The 16,804-nt window shown below is 57.6% G+C and overlaps 2 protein-coding genes across 3 annotated transcripts; one reads left to right on the top strand and one right to left on the bottom strand.

Moving 5' to 3' along the window:
* Positions 1-170: 170 nt before the first annotated feature.
* Positions 171-7,989, top strand: BCKDHA (branched chain keto acid dehydrogenase E1 subunit alpha). Its single transcript, XM_041712504.2, has 9 exons — positions 171-307; positions 1,407-1,559; positions 2,119-2,205; positions 2,291-2,399; positions 2,895-3,056; positions 3,528-3,734; positions 4,542-4,683; positions 5,878-6,049; positions 6,954-7,989. Exons 1-9 carry the CDS (start codon positions 233-235, stop codon positions 7,122-7,124), a joined length of 1,278 nt encoding a protein of 425 aa, XP_041568438.1. The 5' UTR covers positions 171-232; the 3' UTR covers positions 7,125-7,989.
* On the bottom strand, positions 7,981-16,781 carry ECH1 (enoyl-CoA hydratase 1). 2 transcript variants are annotated; one of them, XM_072920847.1, is made up of 10 exons: positions 16,625-16,779; positions 15,230-15,401; positions 14,150-14,238; positions 13,335-13,459; positions 12,580-12,628; positions 11,941-12,005; positions 11,211-11,281; positions 10,516-10,587; positions 8,926-9,076; positions 8,175-8,485 (listed from the first exon to the last, which is right to left on the bottom strand). In XM_072920847.1, the coding sequence occupies exons 1-10, from the start codon at positions 16,656-16,658 to the stop codon at positions 8,381-8,383; spliced, it is 933 nt and encodes a 310-aa protein (XP_072776948.1). In that variant the 5' UTR covers positions 16,659-16,779; the 3' UTR covers positions 8,175-8,380. The 2 variants fall into 2 exon arrangements, with proteins under 2 accessions (XP_072776947.1, XP_072776948.1); XM_072920846.1 differs by lacking the exon at positions 8,926-9,076 and having other exon boundaries at positions 7,981-8,485; positions 16,625-16,781.
* Positions 16,782-16,804: the final 23 nt, after the last annotated feature.

Raw genomic sequence — 16,804 nt, 5'->3', positions numbered from 1 at the left:
TCCCATTATATGGTAATTAGTAGGCGTGGCAATCCCTTATTGCTTTATGGTAATTTAAGGGGCGTGGCAATCCGCCGTTCCCTTATATGGTCATGTAAGGGGCGTGGCCAACGCGGAATATGCAAATACAGCGATGTGGGCGTGGCCACGCGGCCGTTTAGGAGGCGTGGCTAAACCTCCACACCCCCCCGGCTCGACCAATCAGAGCGAGGCCACGCCCCCGCCGGACAAGATGGCGGCGCTGAGGGCGCTGCGGTGGCGGCGGCGCCTCCCGGGGCTCGTCCCGAGGCGGCTCCGGGGCACGGCCGTGAGCGGGGACAGAGGGGACAAACCGGGACAAACGGGGACAAAAACGGGGACAGGGAGGGGGGACAGCGAGGGGACAATGGGGGGACAGGGAGGGGACAATGAGGGGGATAATGAGGGGACAATGAGGGGACAAAAAGGGGGGACAGGGAGGGGACAGGGAGGGGACAGGGAGGGGACAGAGGGGGGACAGGGAGGGGGGACAGGGAGGGGACAAAAAGAGGGGACAGAGAGGGGACAGGGAGGGGACATGGAGGGGACAATGAGGGGACAAAAAGGGGGGACAGAGAGGGGACAGGGAGGGGACAGAGAGGGGACAGGGAGGGGACAGAGAGGGGACAGGGAGGGGACAGGGAGGGGACAATGAGGGGGGACAGGGAGGGGACAGAGGGGGGACAATGAGGGGACAAACGGGGACAAAAACGGGACAGGGAGGGGGGACAGCGAGGGGACAATGAGGGGGGATTATGAGGGGACAGAGAGGGGACAGAGAGGGGACAGGGAGGGGACAGGGAGGGGACAGGGAGGGGACAAAAAGAGGGGACAGGATGGGGACAAGGAGGGGACAGAGGGGGGACAGGGAGGGGACTGAGGGGGGACAATGAGGGGGGACAGAGAGGGGACAGGGAGGGGACAAAAAGGGGGGACAGGGAAGGGACAGAGGGGGGACAGAGTGGGGACAATGAGGGGACAAAAAGGGGGGACAGGATGGGGACAAGGAGGGGACAGAGGGGGGACAGGGAGGGGACTGAGGGGGGACAATGAGAGGGGACAGGGAGGGGACAGGTAGGGGACAGAGAGGGGACAAAAAGAGGGGACAGCGAGGGGACAGGGAGGGGACAATGAGGGGGGACAGGGAGGGGACACGGTGGCCCTGCCTGGTGTCCTGTCCCGGTGTCCCCATCCTGGTGCCATCCCCGATGTCCCCGTGTCCTGATGCCACCCTGGTGTCCCTTTTGGGACCCTTGGTGCCGCCCCATTGTCCCCAGGAGTGCCCAGTGTCCCTGTGCCCCCTGTGTGACCCCTGTGTGACCCTGTGTGACCCCCGTGTGACCCCTGTGTGACCCCAATGTCCCCGCGGTGTCCCCCGGTGTCCCCAGGAGTCCCCCGAGGAGCGGCCGCAGTTCCCGGGCGCCTCGGCCGCCTTCTCGGACCACCTGGAGTTCATCCAGCCCCAGGTGCTGGCCGGGATCCCGGTGTACCGCGTGATGGACCGGCAGGGCCAGGTGCTGCGCGCCAGCGAGGACCCCCAGGTGAGAGGGGCACACCTGGCACAGGTGACACACCTGGCACAGGTAACAGACCTGGCACAGGTAACACACACACCTGGCACAGGTAACACACCTGGCACAGGTAACACACACACCTGGCGCACCTGGCACAGGTGCCCACACCTGCCCAGGTGCCACGCTTGCCCAGGTGCCCACACCTGCCCACACCTGCCCAGGTGCCCACACCTGTGCCCACCTGTCCCGCAGCTCCCCAAGGAGTAGGTACCACACCTGCCGAGGTGCCCAGGTACCCATGCCTGCCCAGGTGCCCAGGTGCTCACACCTGCCCACACCTGCCCAGGTGCCCACACCTGCCCACACCTGACCAGGTGCCCAGGTGCCCACACCTGCCCAGGTGCCCACACCTGTGCCCACACCTGCCCACACCTGCCCAGGTACCCAGGTGCCCACACCTGCCCACACCTGCCCAGGTGCCACACCTGCCCACACCTGCCCAGGTGCCACACCTGCCCAGGTGCCCAGGTGCCACACCTGCCCACACCTGCCCAGGTGCCCACACCTGTGCCCACCTGTCCCGCAGCTGCCCAAGGAGGAGGTGCTGAAGCTCTACCGGACCATGACTCTGCTCAACACCATGGACCGGATCCTCTACGAGTCCCAGCGCCAGGTACGGCCGGTGCCCACCTGTGTGCCCACCTGTGCCCACCTGTGCCCACCTGGGCGCACCTGGGCTCACCTGGCGCCGCCCGCAGGGCCGGATCTCGTTCTACATGACCAACTACGGCGAGGAGGGGACGCACGTGGGCAGCGCCGCCGCCCTCGACCCCAACGACCTCGTCTTCGGGCAGTACCGGGAGGCAGGTGAGGGACAGAGGGACAGGTGGGACAGGTGAGGGACAGGTGGGACAGGTGAGGGATAGAGGGACAGGTGAGGGACAGAGGGACAGGTGAGGGACAGGTGGGGGACAGAGGGACAGGTGAGGGGCAGGTGAGGGGCAGGTGGGGACAGGTGAGGGACAGAGGGACAGGTGAGGGGCAGAGGGACAGGTGGGTCAGGTGTACCCCAGGTGTGCCCAGGTGTAACCCAGGTGTGCCCAGGTGTACCCCAGGCGTGCCCAGGTGTACCCCAGGTGTGCCCAGGTGTACCCAGCTGTGCCCAGCTGTGCCCAGGCGTAACCCAGGTGTACCCCAGGTGTGCCCAGGTGTACCCAGGTGCCCCCAGGTGTACCCAGGTGTACCCCAGGTGTGCCCAGGTGTAACCCAGGTGTGCCCAGGTGTGCCCAGGTGTACCCCAGGTGTGCCCAGGCGTGCCCAGGCATACCCAGGTGTACCCAGGTGTACCCCGGGCGTGCCCAGGTGTGCTGCTGTACCGCGGGTACCCGCTGGAGCTGTTCATGGCTCAGTGCTACGGCAACGCGCGCGACCCCGGCAAGGGCCGGCAGATGCCGGTGCACTACGGCTGCGCCGAGCGGCACTTCGTCACCATCTCCTCCCCGCTGGCCACGCAGATCCCGCAAGGTGAGCGCACCTGGGCACCCGGCCCCGAACTTTTTCCCAAAAAAATCCCTTTCTTTTCCCAATTTGTTCCCCATTTTTTCCCAATAATCCCTTTTTTCCCCCAATTTTTTCCCAATTTTTTCCCAAAAATCCCATTTTTTTCCCAAAATCCCTTTTTTTTTCCAATGTTTTCCCAAAAATCCCTTTTTTTTCCCAAAAATCCCTTTTTCCCATTTTTTCCCCAATTTTTTCAGAAAAATCCCTTTTTTTTCCCAAAAATCCCTTTTTTCCCCTATTTTTTCCCAATTTTTCCCAAAAATCCTTTTTTTCCCCAATTTTTTCGCAAAAATCCCAATTTTTTCCCAATAATCCCTTTTTATTCCCAATTTTTTCCCAAAATTCCCATTTTTTTCCCCAAAATCCCATTTTTCCCATTTTTTTCCCCAAAATCCCATTTTTCCCGTTTCCCCCCGGTTTTCCCCCAAACCCCAGCGGTGGGCGCCGCCTACGCCATCAAGCGCGCGGACGCCAGCCGGGCCGTGGTCTGTTATTTCGGGGAGGGGGCGGCCAGCGAGGGCGACGCTCACGCCGGGTTCAACTTCGCCGCCACCTTGGAGTGCCCCATCGTCTTCTTCTGCCGCAACAACGGCTACGCCATCTCCACGCCCACCGCCGAGCAGTACCGCGGCGACGGCATCGGTGAGGAACGCGGATTTGGGGCGGTTTCGGGGGTTTTGGGGGTTTTGGGGTTTTTTTGGGGGGTTTATGGGATTTTTCTGATTTTTTTAGGGATTTTTTGGGGGGTTTTATAGCTGTTTTTAGAGGGAATTGGGGCAGTACCGCGGCGACAACATCAGTGAGAAACCGAATTTGGGGGGGTTTTGGTGTTTTTGGGGTTTTTCGGGTTTTTCAGGATTTTTGGGATTTTTTTGGGGATTTTTTTTGGATTTTTTTGGGATTTTTTTGGGATTTTTTTTTATTTCTTTGGGATTTTTTGGTGGATCTTTAGGGAGGTTTATAGGGCTTTATGGGGGGAATTTGGGCAGTACCGTGGTGACAGCATCGGTGAGGAGCCGGATTGGGGGGTTTTGGGGGGTTTTGGGGGGTTTTGGGGGTTTTTTTTTTTTTTTTTTTCCCCAAATCCCATTTTTCCCCCCCAAATCCTGGATATTTTCCCCCAAATCCCATTTTTTCCCCCCCAAATCCCATTTTTCCCCCAAATCCCGTATTTTTTTCCCCCAAATCCCATTTCCCCCCCTCAAATCCAATTTCCCCACTCCCCAAATCCCATTTTTTCCCCCCAAATCCTGGATTTTTTCCCCCTAAATCCCATTTTTCCCCCCCAAACCCCATTTTCCCCCCAAATCCCATTTTTCCCCCCAAATCCTGGATTTTTCCCCCCTAAATCCCATTTTCCCCCCCCCAAACCCCGGATTTTTCCCCCCAAACCCCGTATTTTCCCCCCAAATCCCGGAATTTTCCCCCATTCCCGTTCCCGTTCCGCAGCGGCGCGGGGTCCCGGCTACGGGCTGCTGTCGATCCGCGTGGACGGCAACGACGTCTTCGCCGTGTTCAACGCCACGCGGGAGGCGCGGCGCCGCGCCGTGGCCGAGAACCAGCCCTTCCTCATCGAGGCCATGACCTACCGGTGCGCCAAAACCGCCGCTTTTCACCCCAAAAATTCCGCCTTCCCTTCCCAGAAAACTCTCCTTTGAGTCCCCGAAATATTCCCCTTTTTTCCTCAAAAAATCCCGCTTTTTTCCCCCAAAATGCTGCTTTTCCTAACAAAAATTCTGCTTTTTTCCCCCAAATATTCCGCTTTTTCCCGCGAAAAAACTCTGCTTTTTAATCTCCTAAAAATTTCTCTTTTTTACCCAAAAACTCTGCTTTTTAACCCCCTAAAAATTCCTCCTTTTCACCCAAAAAACTCCACTTTTTTACACCAAAAAGACTCTGCTTTTCCTACCAAAAACTCCGCTTTTTTCCCCTAAAAATTCTGCTTTTGTTCCCCAAAATCTCTGCTTTTCCTACCAAAGAAACTCTGCTTTTGTTCCCCAAAAACTCTGCTTTTGTTTCTCAAAAAGCTCTGCTTTTTCCCCCCAAAATATTCCACTTTCCCCCAAAAAACTCCACTTTCCCCCAGAAAACCCTGCTTTTATTTCCCCAAAACCTCCGCTTTTCCCCCCAAAAAACCTCAATTTTTCCCCCCAAAAAACCTCTTCTTTTTCCCCATAAAAATTCCACTTTTTCCCCCTAAAACCTTCGCTTTTTCCTCCAAAATCCCAGGGTTTTTTTTCCAAAATCCGGTTTTTTCAGCCCAGAATTGGGCACCACAGCACGAGTGACGACAGTTTTGCACACCACTCAGATTTTCCCACATTTCCAATGGGATTTTGCCCCATTTTACCCCACTTTTTTCCATTTTTTTCCCAAAATCCCCATTTTTTCCCCCAAATCTCGTGTTTTTTCCCCAAACCCCAGGTTTTTTTCCCAAAATCTGTTTTTTTTGCCCCAGGATCAGGCACCACAGTACAAGCTCAGATTTTCCCTTATTTCCAATGGGATTTTCCCCATTTTACCCCCATTTTTTTCCCATTTTCCCATTTTTTTGCCATTTTTTCCCCAAACCCCAGGTTTTTTTTCCCAAAATCTGTTTTTTTCGCCCCAGGATCGAGCACCACAGCACAAGTGATGACAGTTTTGCACACCACTCAGATTTTCCCACATTTCCAATGGGATTTTGCCCCATTTTACCCCATTTTTTTCCCATTTTCCCCATTTTTTTGCTGTTTTTTCCCCAGACTCGGGGTTTTTTTCCCAAAATCCCGTTTTTTCGCCCCAGGATCGGGCACCACAGCACGAGTGACGACAGCTCCGCGTACCGCTCGGTGGACGAGGTGAATTATTGGGACAAGCAGGACCACCCGATCTCGCGGCTGCGCCTCTTCCTGGAGCGCCGCGCGTGGTGGGACGAGCGGCAGGAGCGCGACTGGAGGAAGAGCTCGCGGAAAATGGTCCCGTTTTGGGGCAAAATCCGCGGGGTTTGGGGCCGGGAACTGTCGGGGTTTGGGGCGAAATCCGCCGGGTTTGGGGCCGGGAACTGTCGGGGTTTGGGGTGGAAAATAATCGGAATTTTGGGGTAAAATCCGCGGGGGGTTTGGGGTAAAATCCGCGGGGTTTCGGGTGGGAAATAATCGAGAATTGGGGGTGGAAAATTATCGAGATTTTTGGGGGAAAATCCGCGGGGTTTGGGGGAAAATCCGCGGGGTTTTGGGGTGGAAAATAATCGAGATTTTATGGTAAAATCCGCGGGGGGTTTAGGGGAAAATCCGCGGGGTTTGGGTGGAAAATAATCGAGATTTTGGGGTGGAAAATAATCGGAATTTTGGGGTAAAATCCGCGGGGTTTGGGGTGGGAAAAAAATCAGGATTTTGGGGTGGAAAATAATCGAGATTTTAGGGTAAAATCCGCGGGGGGTTTAGGGTAAAATCCGCGGGGTTTGGGGTGGGAAATAATCGGGATTTTGGGGTAAAATCCGCGGGGTTTCGGGTGGGAAATAATCGAGAATTGGGGGTGGAAAATAATCGAGATTTTTGGGGGAAAATCCGCGGAGTTTGGGAGAAAATCCGCGGGGTTTTGGGGTGGAAAATAATCGGAATTTTGGGGTAAAATCCGCGGGGGTTTTGGGGGAAAATCCGCGGGGTTTGGGTGGAAAATAATCGAGATTTTGGGGTGGAAAATAATCGAGATTTTAGGGTAAAATCCACGGGGGGTTTGGGGGAAAATCCGCGGGGTTTTGGGGTGGAAAATAATCGGGGTTTTGGGGTGGAAAATAATCGAGATTTTGGGGTGGAAAATCGGGAATTCGGGCTGGAAAATGGGGAATTGGGGCTGAAAACCGGGACTTGGGCCCCGCAGGTGCTGGAGGCCTTCGAGCAGGCGGAGCGGGAGCCGAAGCCGCCGCCGCGCCTCCTCTTCTCCGACGTTTACCGGGAGATGCCGCCGAGGCTGCGGCGGCAGCGGGAGGAGCTGGAGCGGCACCTGGAGACCTACGGGGAGCACTACCCGCTGCAGCACTTCCAGAAGTGAGCCCGAAAAACGGGAATTCCCGGGAAATCGGCATTCCCCAGCACCCGCTGCAGCACTTCCAGAAGTGATCCCGAAAAACCGGAATTCCCGGGAAATCCGGCATTCCCGAGCACCCGCTGCAGCACTTCCAGAAGTGAGCCCGAAAAACGGGAATTCCCGGGAAATCCGGCATTGCCCCAGCACCCACTGCTGCTGCTGCTGCTGCCAAAATCCGCCCCGAATTCGCCCCAAATTCACCCCAAATTCACCCCAAATTCACCCTAAATCCGCCCCAAATTCACCCTAAATTCACCCTAAATCTGCCCCGAATTCACCCCAAATTCACCCCGAATTCATCCTAAATCCGTTCCCAAATCTGCCCCAAATTCACTCTAAATCTGCCCCAAATTCACCCTAAATTCACCCTAAATCCGTTCCCAAATCTGCCCCAAATTCACCCTAAATCCATTCCCAAATTCACCCTAAATCCGTTCCCAAATCCCTCCTGGAGACCCCCGGGGGCACCGCCCGCTCCAGCAGGTCCAGAAGTGACCAGGAATTCCCTAAAAAGTCCCAGGAATTCCCTAAAAAGTCCCAGGAATTCTCTAAAAAATCCTGGGAATGCCTTAAAAAACCACGGGAATTCCCTAAAAAAATCCTGGGAATGCCTTAAAAAATCCTGGGAATTCCCTGAAAAATCCTGAGATTCCGTGCTGCCTCCCAAATCTGCCCCAAATTCTCCCAAATCTGCCCCAAATCCCACCTGGAGACCCCCGGGGGCCTTTCCCGCCCCGGCAATTCCAGAAATTCCTGGAATTTCCGTGAATTCCCTAAAACCCCCCCCGGAACTGCCCAAAAATCCCCCCAATAAACGGAATTTCAGAGAGTCAGAGCCTTTATTTTGGGAATAAATCCTGGGATTTTGGGGATGGATCCCTCAGGATTTTGGGGCTGTGGTGGCGCCATGGGGACACCTTGGGGACACTGTGGTGGCACCTTGGGGACACCCCAGAGCCCTGGTGGCACCTTGGGGACACTTTGGGGCCCCCCTCAGTGACAAGGCCAAGGAGATTTGGGGACAAAGAATTTATTGGGGGACACCGAGGTGGCAGTGGTGGCACTGGGGTGACATCAGAGCTTGGCGAAGGGGATGTTGGTGGCACTGAGGTGACATCAGAGCTTGGCGAAGGGGACGTTGGTGGCACCGAGGTGGCAGTGGTGGCACTGGGGTGACATCAGAGCTTGGCGAAGGGGACGTTGGTGGCACTGAGGTGACATCAGAGCTTGGCGAAGGGGACGTCCTCGGGTCCCTTCTTGTCCAGGGCCGCCTGCACCGACTTGGGGATGTCCTCGGTCTGCAGCATGGCCATGTTCCAGGTGGCCTGGGGACAGCGACAGGGACATGGGGACAGTGACAGGGACAGGGACAGGGACAGGGACACAGTGACATGGGGACATGGGGACAGCGACAGGGACATGGGGACAGGGACAGAGACACAGTGACATGGGGACAGGGACAGGGACACAGTGACAGTGACAGTGACAGGGACATGGGGACAGGGACAGGGGCAGGGATATGGGGACAGTGACACAGGGACAGTGACAGTGACACAGTGACACAGCGACAGTGACAGTGGCACAGTGACAGTGACACAGTGACAGTGACACAGTGACACAGTGACACAGTGACACAGGGACACAGTGACACAGGGACACAGTGACAGTGACACAGTGACACAGTGACAGTGACACAGTGACACAGTGACACAGTGACAGTGACACAGTGACAGTGACACAGTGACACGGTGACAGTGTCACCCACCACGTGCTGCAGCCCCTCGCTGACGGGCCGGTCCCGCGAGTACAGCAGGTTGACCTTGGTGCCCTGCACGGCCACGGGGCTGCGGGCGGCGATGGCCTCGGCCACCTCCAGCGCCACCTCCAGCAGCGCCGCCTTGTCCGGCAGCACCCGGCTGGGGACACCGCGTCAGCCCCGGGCGCCCAAGGGTGCCCAAAGGCGCCCAAAGGCACCCCAAACACAGCCGGGATACACCCAGATACACCCCAAAGGCACCCAAAGGCGCCCAAAGGTGCCCCAAACACAGCCAGAGTGTGCCCAAAGGCACCCCAAACTCAGCCAGAATACACCCAAAATACACCCCGAAACACACCCCAAACACAGCCAGAATACACCCAAAATACACCCCGAAACACACCCCAAACACAACCAGAATACACCCAAAATACACCCCGAAACACACCCCAAACACAGGAACAATGCGCCCAAAACCACCCCAAACTCAGCCAGAATACACCCAAAATACATCCCGAAACGCACCCCAAACACAGCCAGAATACACCCAGATACACCCCGAAACACACCCCAAATACAGCCCAAATACACATAAATACACCCCGAAATAAACCCCAGATACGCCCCAAAATGCCCTTCAAACACAGCCAGAATACACCCAAATTACACCCAAAATACACCCTGAAATGCACCCCAATACACCCCGAAACGCACCCCAAATACAGCCAGAATACACCCAGATACATCCCAAATACATCCAAAATACACCCAAAAATATGCCCAAAATGCACCCCAAATACAGGCAGAATACACCCAAAATACACCCTGAAACGCACCCAAAATACAACTAAAGTACACCCAAAATACGCCCCAAACACAGGCAGAATACACCCAAAGACACCCTAAAATAAACCCCAAATACAGCCAAAATACACCCAAATTACACCCAAAATACAGCCCAAAATACATCCCAAAAATTCACTCCAAATTCACCCGAAGTACCCCCAAAATCCACTCCAAAATTCACTCAAAACGCACCCAAAATTCAGCCTAAATCCACCCAAAGTCCACCCCAAAATCCCCCCAGAATCCCTCCAAAATCCCCCCAAAAATTTACCCAAAAATCCACACAAAGTCCACCCCAAAATCCCCCCAGAATCCCTCCAAAATCCCCCCAAAAATCCCCCCAAAAATCCACACAAAGTCCACCCCAAAATCCCCCCCAAAACCCCCAATATACCCCCAAAAACTACCCCAAAAATCCACCCAAAGTTCACCCCAAAATCCCTCCACAATCCCCACAAATGCCCCAAAATTTCACCCAAAAATCCACCAAAGTCCACCCCAAAATCCCCCCAAAATGCCACAGAATTTTACCCAAAATCCCCCAAAATTCACCCAAAAATCCCCCTAAAAATCCACAAAGTCCACCCCAAAATCCTCCCAGAGTCTCCCAAAATCCCCCCAGAACCCCCAAGATCCCCCCCAAAATTACCCCAAAAATCCACCCCAAAATCCCTTAAAATCCTTTAAAATCCCCCCCAAATCCCCCAAAATCCCCCAAAATCCCCCAAATTCACCCAAAATCCCCCAGCCCACCTGACCAGGCCGCAGCTCAGCGCCTCGGGCGCCCTCATGACACGGGCGGTGAAAGCCAATTCATTCACCAGGCTGGGACAGGGGACAGCGGGGACATTGGGGGGATTGGGGACACTGGGGACATTGGGGACATTGGGGGGATTGGGGGACATTGGGGACAGTGGGGACATTGGGAGGTTTGTGGGGATTTGGGACATTGGGGACATTGGGGACATTGGGGACATTGGGGACATTGGGGGGGATTGGGGGGATTGGGGGCATTCGGGGACATTGGGGACATTGGGGACATTGGGGACATTTGGGGGGATTGGGGACATTGGGGACATTGGGGACATTGGGGACATTGGGGGAATTGGGGATATTGGGGACATTGGGGACACTGGGGACATTTGGGGACATTTGGGGACATTTGGGGGGGATTTGGGACATTTGGGGGGATTGGGGGACATTGGGGACATTGGGAGGTTTGGGGACATTGGGGGCATTGGGGACATTGGGGACATTGGGGGCATTCGGGGGGATTGGGGGGATTGGGGGACATTGGGGGGACATTTGGGACATTGGGGGGATTGGGGGGTATTGGGGACATCGGGGGGTTTGGGGACATTGGACGGACATTGGGGACATTTGGGGACACTGAGGATATTTGGGACATTTGGGGACATTTGGGGACACCGGGGGTGCCCCTCACCCACCTCTGGCTCCCCACGATTTTGGGGAGGCGCTGAAGGGTCCCCACGTCGGCCGCCAGCCCCATGTCCACCTCCTGAGGGGACATTGGGGACACTGGGGGGACACTGGGGGATACTGGGGGACACTGGGGGATACTGGGGGGGCACTGGGGGGGCACTGGGGGGCGCTGGGGGGCACTGGGGGGGCACTGGGGGACACTGGGGGATACTGGGGGACACTGGGGGACACTGGGGGATACTGGGGGACACTGGGGGACACTGGGGGACACTGGGGGGGCACTGGGGGATACTGGGGGGACACTGGGGGATACTGGGGGACACTGGGGGACACTGGGGGACACTGGGGGATACTGGGGGGGCACTGGGGGATACTGGGGGGCACTGGGGGGGCACTGGGGGACACTGGGGGGGCACTGGGGGGACACTGGGGGGCGCTGGGGGGCACTGGGGGGCACTGGGGGGACAATGGGGGACACTGGGGGATACTGGGGGGGCACTGGGGGATACTGGGGGGCACTGGGGGACACTGGGGGGGCACTGGGGGGCACTGGGGGATACTGGGGGGCACTGGGGGACACTGGGGGGCACTGGGGGGACACTGGGGGGCACTGGGGGATACTGGGGGGCACTGGGGGACACTGGGGGGGCACTGGGGGGGCACTGGGGGGCGCTGGAGGGCACTGGGGGGCACTGGGGGGACATTTGGGGGTCCCGGGGTCCCCCCGTGTCCCACCTTGACCTGGAAATAGGCGTCCTGGGAGCAGAAGCGAATGTCACAGGCCGAGATCAGATCCACGCCTGGGGGGAGGGAGCCTTCATCGTCATCATCCTCATCCTCCTGGTCTTCATCCTCCTCATCCTCCTCTTTACCCCAAATCCCAACCCCCAAACCCCAAACCCCAAATCCCAAACCCCAAATCCCAAACCCCAAACCCCAAACCCAAAATCCCAAACCCCAAACCCCAACCCCCAAACCCCAAACCCCAAACCCCAAATCCCAAACCCCAAACCCCAAACCCCAAATCCCAAACCCCAAATCCCAAATCCCAAACCCCAAACCCCAAACCCCAAACCCCAAACCCCAAACCCAAACCCCAAACCCCAAATCCCAAATCCCAAACCCCAAACCCCAAACCCCAAATCCCAAACCCCAAATCCCAAACCCCAAACCCCAAATCCCAAACCCCAAATCCCAAATCCCAAATCCCAAATCCCAAACCCCAAACCCCAAACCCCAAACCCCCCAAATCCCAAACCCCAAACCCCAAATCCCAAATCCCAAACCCCAAACCCCAAACCCCAAACCCCAAACCCCAAACCCCAAACCCCAAATCCCAAACCCCAAACCCCAAATCCCACCCCCGCCCCTCACCCGCTCCGATGCAGGGCCCGTGCACGGCGGCGATCACGGGTTTGGGGCACTGCGGGGTTTTGGGGGGTCAGAGCGGATTTTGGGGGGTCGGGGGGGGTTTGTGGGGTCAGGTTTTGGGGGGTCAGAGCAGATTTTGGGGGGTCGGGGGGGGATTTGGGGCACTGTGGGGTTTTGGGGGGTCAGAGTGGATTTTGGGGGGTCAGGGGGGTTTTGTGGGGTCAGGTTTTGGGGGTCAGGGGGGTTTGTGGGGTCAGGGTGGGTTTGGGGCACTGCAGGATTTTGGGGGTGTCAGGGGGGTTTTGGGGGTCACAGTGGGTTTGTGGGGTCAGGTTTTGTGGGGTCAGGAGGGTTTTGGGGGGGTCAGGGGGTATTTGTGGGGTCAGGCCGGGATTTAGGGAACCATGGCAGGTTTTAGGGGCTCAGGGCAGATTTTGTGGGGTCAGGCTGGATTTTAGGGGCTCAGGCCGGGTTTTGTGGGGTCAGGAGGGTTTTAGGGGGTCAGGCCGGGTTTTGTGGGGTCAGGGTTGATTTTAGGGGGTCAGGCTGGGTTTTAGGGGCTCAGGGCAGGTTTTAGGGGCTCAGGCCGGGTTTTGTGGGGTCAGGGTGGGTTTTGTGGGGTCAGGCTGGGTTTTGTGGGGTCTGGATGGATTTTATGGTGTCAGGATGGATTTTAGGGGCTCAGGCCGGTTTTTGTGACCCCAGCCCGGGTTTTTGGGACCCCACCCCGGTTTTGGGGTGCCGGGGTCCGTGCCCACCCGCTCCATGGCCGAGAAGCTCTCCTGGAATTCCAGGATGTGGCGCCGCAGGGCCCAGGCCCGACGCGCCGCGTCCTGCGCCGGCAGCGCCGCCAGCAGCGAGCCCAGCTCCGCCAGGTCGATGCCTGCGGGTTGGGGGGGATTTTGGGTTTTTGGGGGGTCACAGGGGGGTTCGGGGACCCCCCGGGGGAGGCTGGGGATGGGAGAGGGAATTTTTGGGGTTTGGGAGGGAATTTTTGGGGTTTGGGAGGGAATTTTTGGGATTTGAGAGGGAATTTTGGGGGTCCAGAAGGGAATTTTGGGATTTGAGAGGTAATTCCGGGTTCCAGAAGGGAATTTTGGGGCTCCAGGGGGGAATCTTGGGGTCCCAGGAGGGAATTTGGGGTCCCAGGAGGGAATTTCAGGATCCCAGGGGGGAATTTTGGGGTCCCAGCAGGAATTTTGGGGTCCCAGGTGTAAATTTGGGGTCCCAGAGGAATTTGGGGTCCCAGGAGGGATTTGGGGTGCCAGGTGTAAATTTGGGGTCCCAGGTGTAAGTTTTGGGGTGCCAGGTGTAAATTTGGGGTCCCAGGTGTAAGTTTTGGGGTGCCAGGTGTAAATTTGGGGTCCCAGGTGTAAATTTTGGGGTCCCAGGTGTAAGTTTTGGGGTCCCAGGTGTAAATTTGGGGTCCCAGGTGTAAATTTTGGGGTCCCAGGTGTAAATTTGGGGTCCCAGGTGTAAATTTTGGGGTCCCAGCAGGAATTTGGGGTCCCAGGTGTAAATTTGGGGTCCCAGCAGAATTTGGGGTCCCGCAGGTTTTGGGGTTCAGCCCCACCGGCGGTGAAGGCTGCGCCGGCCCCAGAGACAACCACAGCGCGGCACTCGGGGTCCTGAGCGATGTCCCGGAACACCTGCACCAGCTCCCTGCCAGTACGGACCAGTATGGACCAGTACGGACCAGTACGGACCAGTACGGACCAGTATAAACCAGTACGGACCAGTACGGACCAGTATGGACCAGTACGGACCAGTATAAACCAGTACGGACCGGTACGGACTGGTTAGCACCAGTATGGACCAGTACGGACCAGTACGGACCAGTATGGACCAGTATGGAGCATTAGGGAGCACCAGTACAGCTCCCCAGTCCCATCCCAGTCCCCCCCAGTTTAATCCCAGTCCATCCCATTCCCATCCCAGTCTGTCCCAGTCCAACCCAGTCCCTCCCAATTTGATCCCAGTCCATCCCAGTCCATCCCAGTCCCTCCCAGTCCCCCCCAGTTCCCTGCCAGACCCTCCCAGTGCTCCCAGTCGCCCCCAGTGTGATCCCAGTCCCTCCCAGTTTGATCCCAGTCCCCCCCAATCCCCTCCCAGTTCCCTCCCAGTGCTCCCAGTCCCTCCCAGTTTATCCCAGTCCCTCCCAGTATATCCCAGTCCCTCCCAGTATATCCCAGTCCCTCCCAGTTTATCCCAGTCCCTCCCAGTTTATCCCAGTCCCTCCCAGTCTCTCCCATCTCCATCCCAGTCCCTCCCAGTCCCCCCCAGTTTGATCCCAGTTTGATCCCATTCCCATCCCAGTCCCTCCCAGTCCCTCCCAGTTTGATCCCAGTCCCTCCCAGTTTGATCCCAGTTTGATCCCAGTCCCTCCCAGTTTGATCCCAGTCCCTCCCAGTTTGATCCCAGTTTGATCCCAGTCCATCCCAGTTTGATCCCAGTTTGATCCCAGTCCCTCCCAGTTTGATCCCAGTCCCTCCCAGTTTGATCCCAGTTTGATCCCAGTCCATCCCAGTTTGATCCCAGTTTGATCCCAGTCCCTCCCAGTGTGATCCCAGTCCCTCCCAGTCCCTCCCAGTCCATCCCATTCCCCTCCCATTCCCATCCCAGTCCCTCCCAGTGCTCCCAGTGCTCCCAGTACCGCCAGCAGCGCAGGTCCAGCGCGTTGCGCTTGCCGGGCCGGTGCAGCTGCAGGTGCAGCACCCGCGGCCGTTCCTGCAGCAGCCGCAGCGACTGCAGCTCCTGCACGGCTGCTGACGTCATCGGTGACGTCATCGAGCCCAACCGGGACACCCGCGGCCAACTGGGACGGACTGGGGGGAATGGGAGAGACTGGGATGGACTGGGATCAAACTGGGATCAAACTGGGATGGACTGGGATCACACTGGGAGGGACTGGGATGGACTGGGAGGGGAATGGGAGGGGAATGGGATCAAACTGGGATCAAACTGGGAGGGACTGGGATGAACTGGGACAGACTGGGATGGACTGGGAGGGACTGGGAGGGACTGGGATTGGAATGGGATGGACTGGGATGGACTGGGAGGGACTGGAATCAAACTGGGAGGGACTGGGATGGACTGGGACAGACTGGGAGGGACTGGGAGGGACTGGGATCAAACTGGGATCAAACTGGGATGGACTGGGAGGGGAATGGGAGAGACTGGGATGGACTGGGATCAAACTGGGACAGACTGGGAGGGACTGGGATAGACTGGGATTAAACTGGGGGGGACTGGGATCAAACTGGGATGGACTGGGAGGGACTGGGTTGGACTGGGACAGACTGGGATGGACTGGAATGGACTGGGAATGATGGGATGGGAATGGGATGGACTGGGCCAAACTGGGAACAAACTGGGACAAACTGGGGAGAAACTGGGATAAACTGGGAACAAACTGGGAACAAACTGGGACCCAGTGGGACAAACTGGGGGAAACTGGGACAGACCTGGCCAAACTGGGCCCCACTGGGACAAACTGGTCTAAACTGGGCCAAACTGGGCCCCACTGGGGGAATTGGGCCCCACTGGGACAAACTGGGACAAACTGGTCCGAACTGGCTCAGACTGGGGACAAAGTGGGGATGAACCGAGGGCAAACTGGGCCAAACTGGGACCCACGGGGGCCAAACTGGGACAAACTGGGGACAGAGCAGCGACACACCGGGGCCAAACTGGGACCCACTGGGGGAACCTGGGGACGAACCGAGAACAAACTGGGACCCACTGGGCCAAACTGGTCTGAACTGGGCCAAAGTGGTCTAAACTGGGCCAAACTGGGACCCACTGGGCCAAACTGGGCTAAACTGGGCCAAACTGGGACCCACGGGGCCAACCCGGGACACACCAAGGACAAACTGGGGCCAAACCGGGGCCAAACTGGGACAAACCGGGCCCGAACCGGTCCGAACTGGTCCGAACGGGTCCGAACTGGTCCGAACCGGCCCGAACCGGTCCGAACTGGTCCGAACCGGTCCGAACTGGTCCGAACCGGTCCGGGCCGGTCCCCCCGGGCCGCCCCTCCCCCACTCACGCGCGCGCCGCAGCCGCGCGAGCGCCGCCGCCATCGGCCCCGTCACCGCCAGGGGGCGCCGTCACTTCCGGCCGCTCGGCCAATGGCAGCGCGCGGCTCTGGCCACGCCCACCCGCGCGCCGGAAGCGACGCTGTACCGAGGAGGAAGTGCACAGGAAGACTCCATGAGGCGGAAGTGAC

This window comes from Taeniopygia guttata, chromosome 34 (assembly GCF_048771995.1).
Source record: "Taeniopygia guttata chromosome 34, bTaeGut7.mat, whole genome shotgun sequence".
NCBI classification, from domain to species: domain Eukaryota; kingdom Metazoa; phylum Chordata; class Aves; order Passeriformes; family Estrildidae; genus Taeniopygia; species Taeniopygia guttata.
The sequence above is the reverse complement of the archived record's forward strand: the minus strand, read 5'-3'. Positions and strand labels throughout refer to the sequence as shown.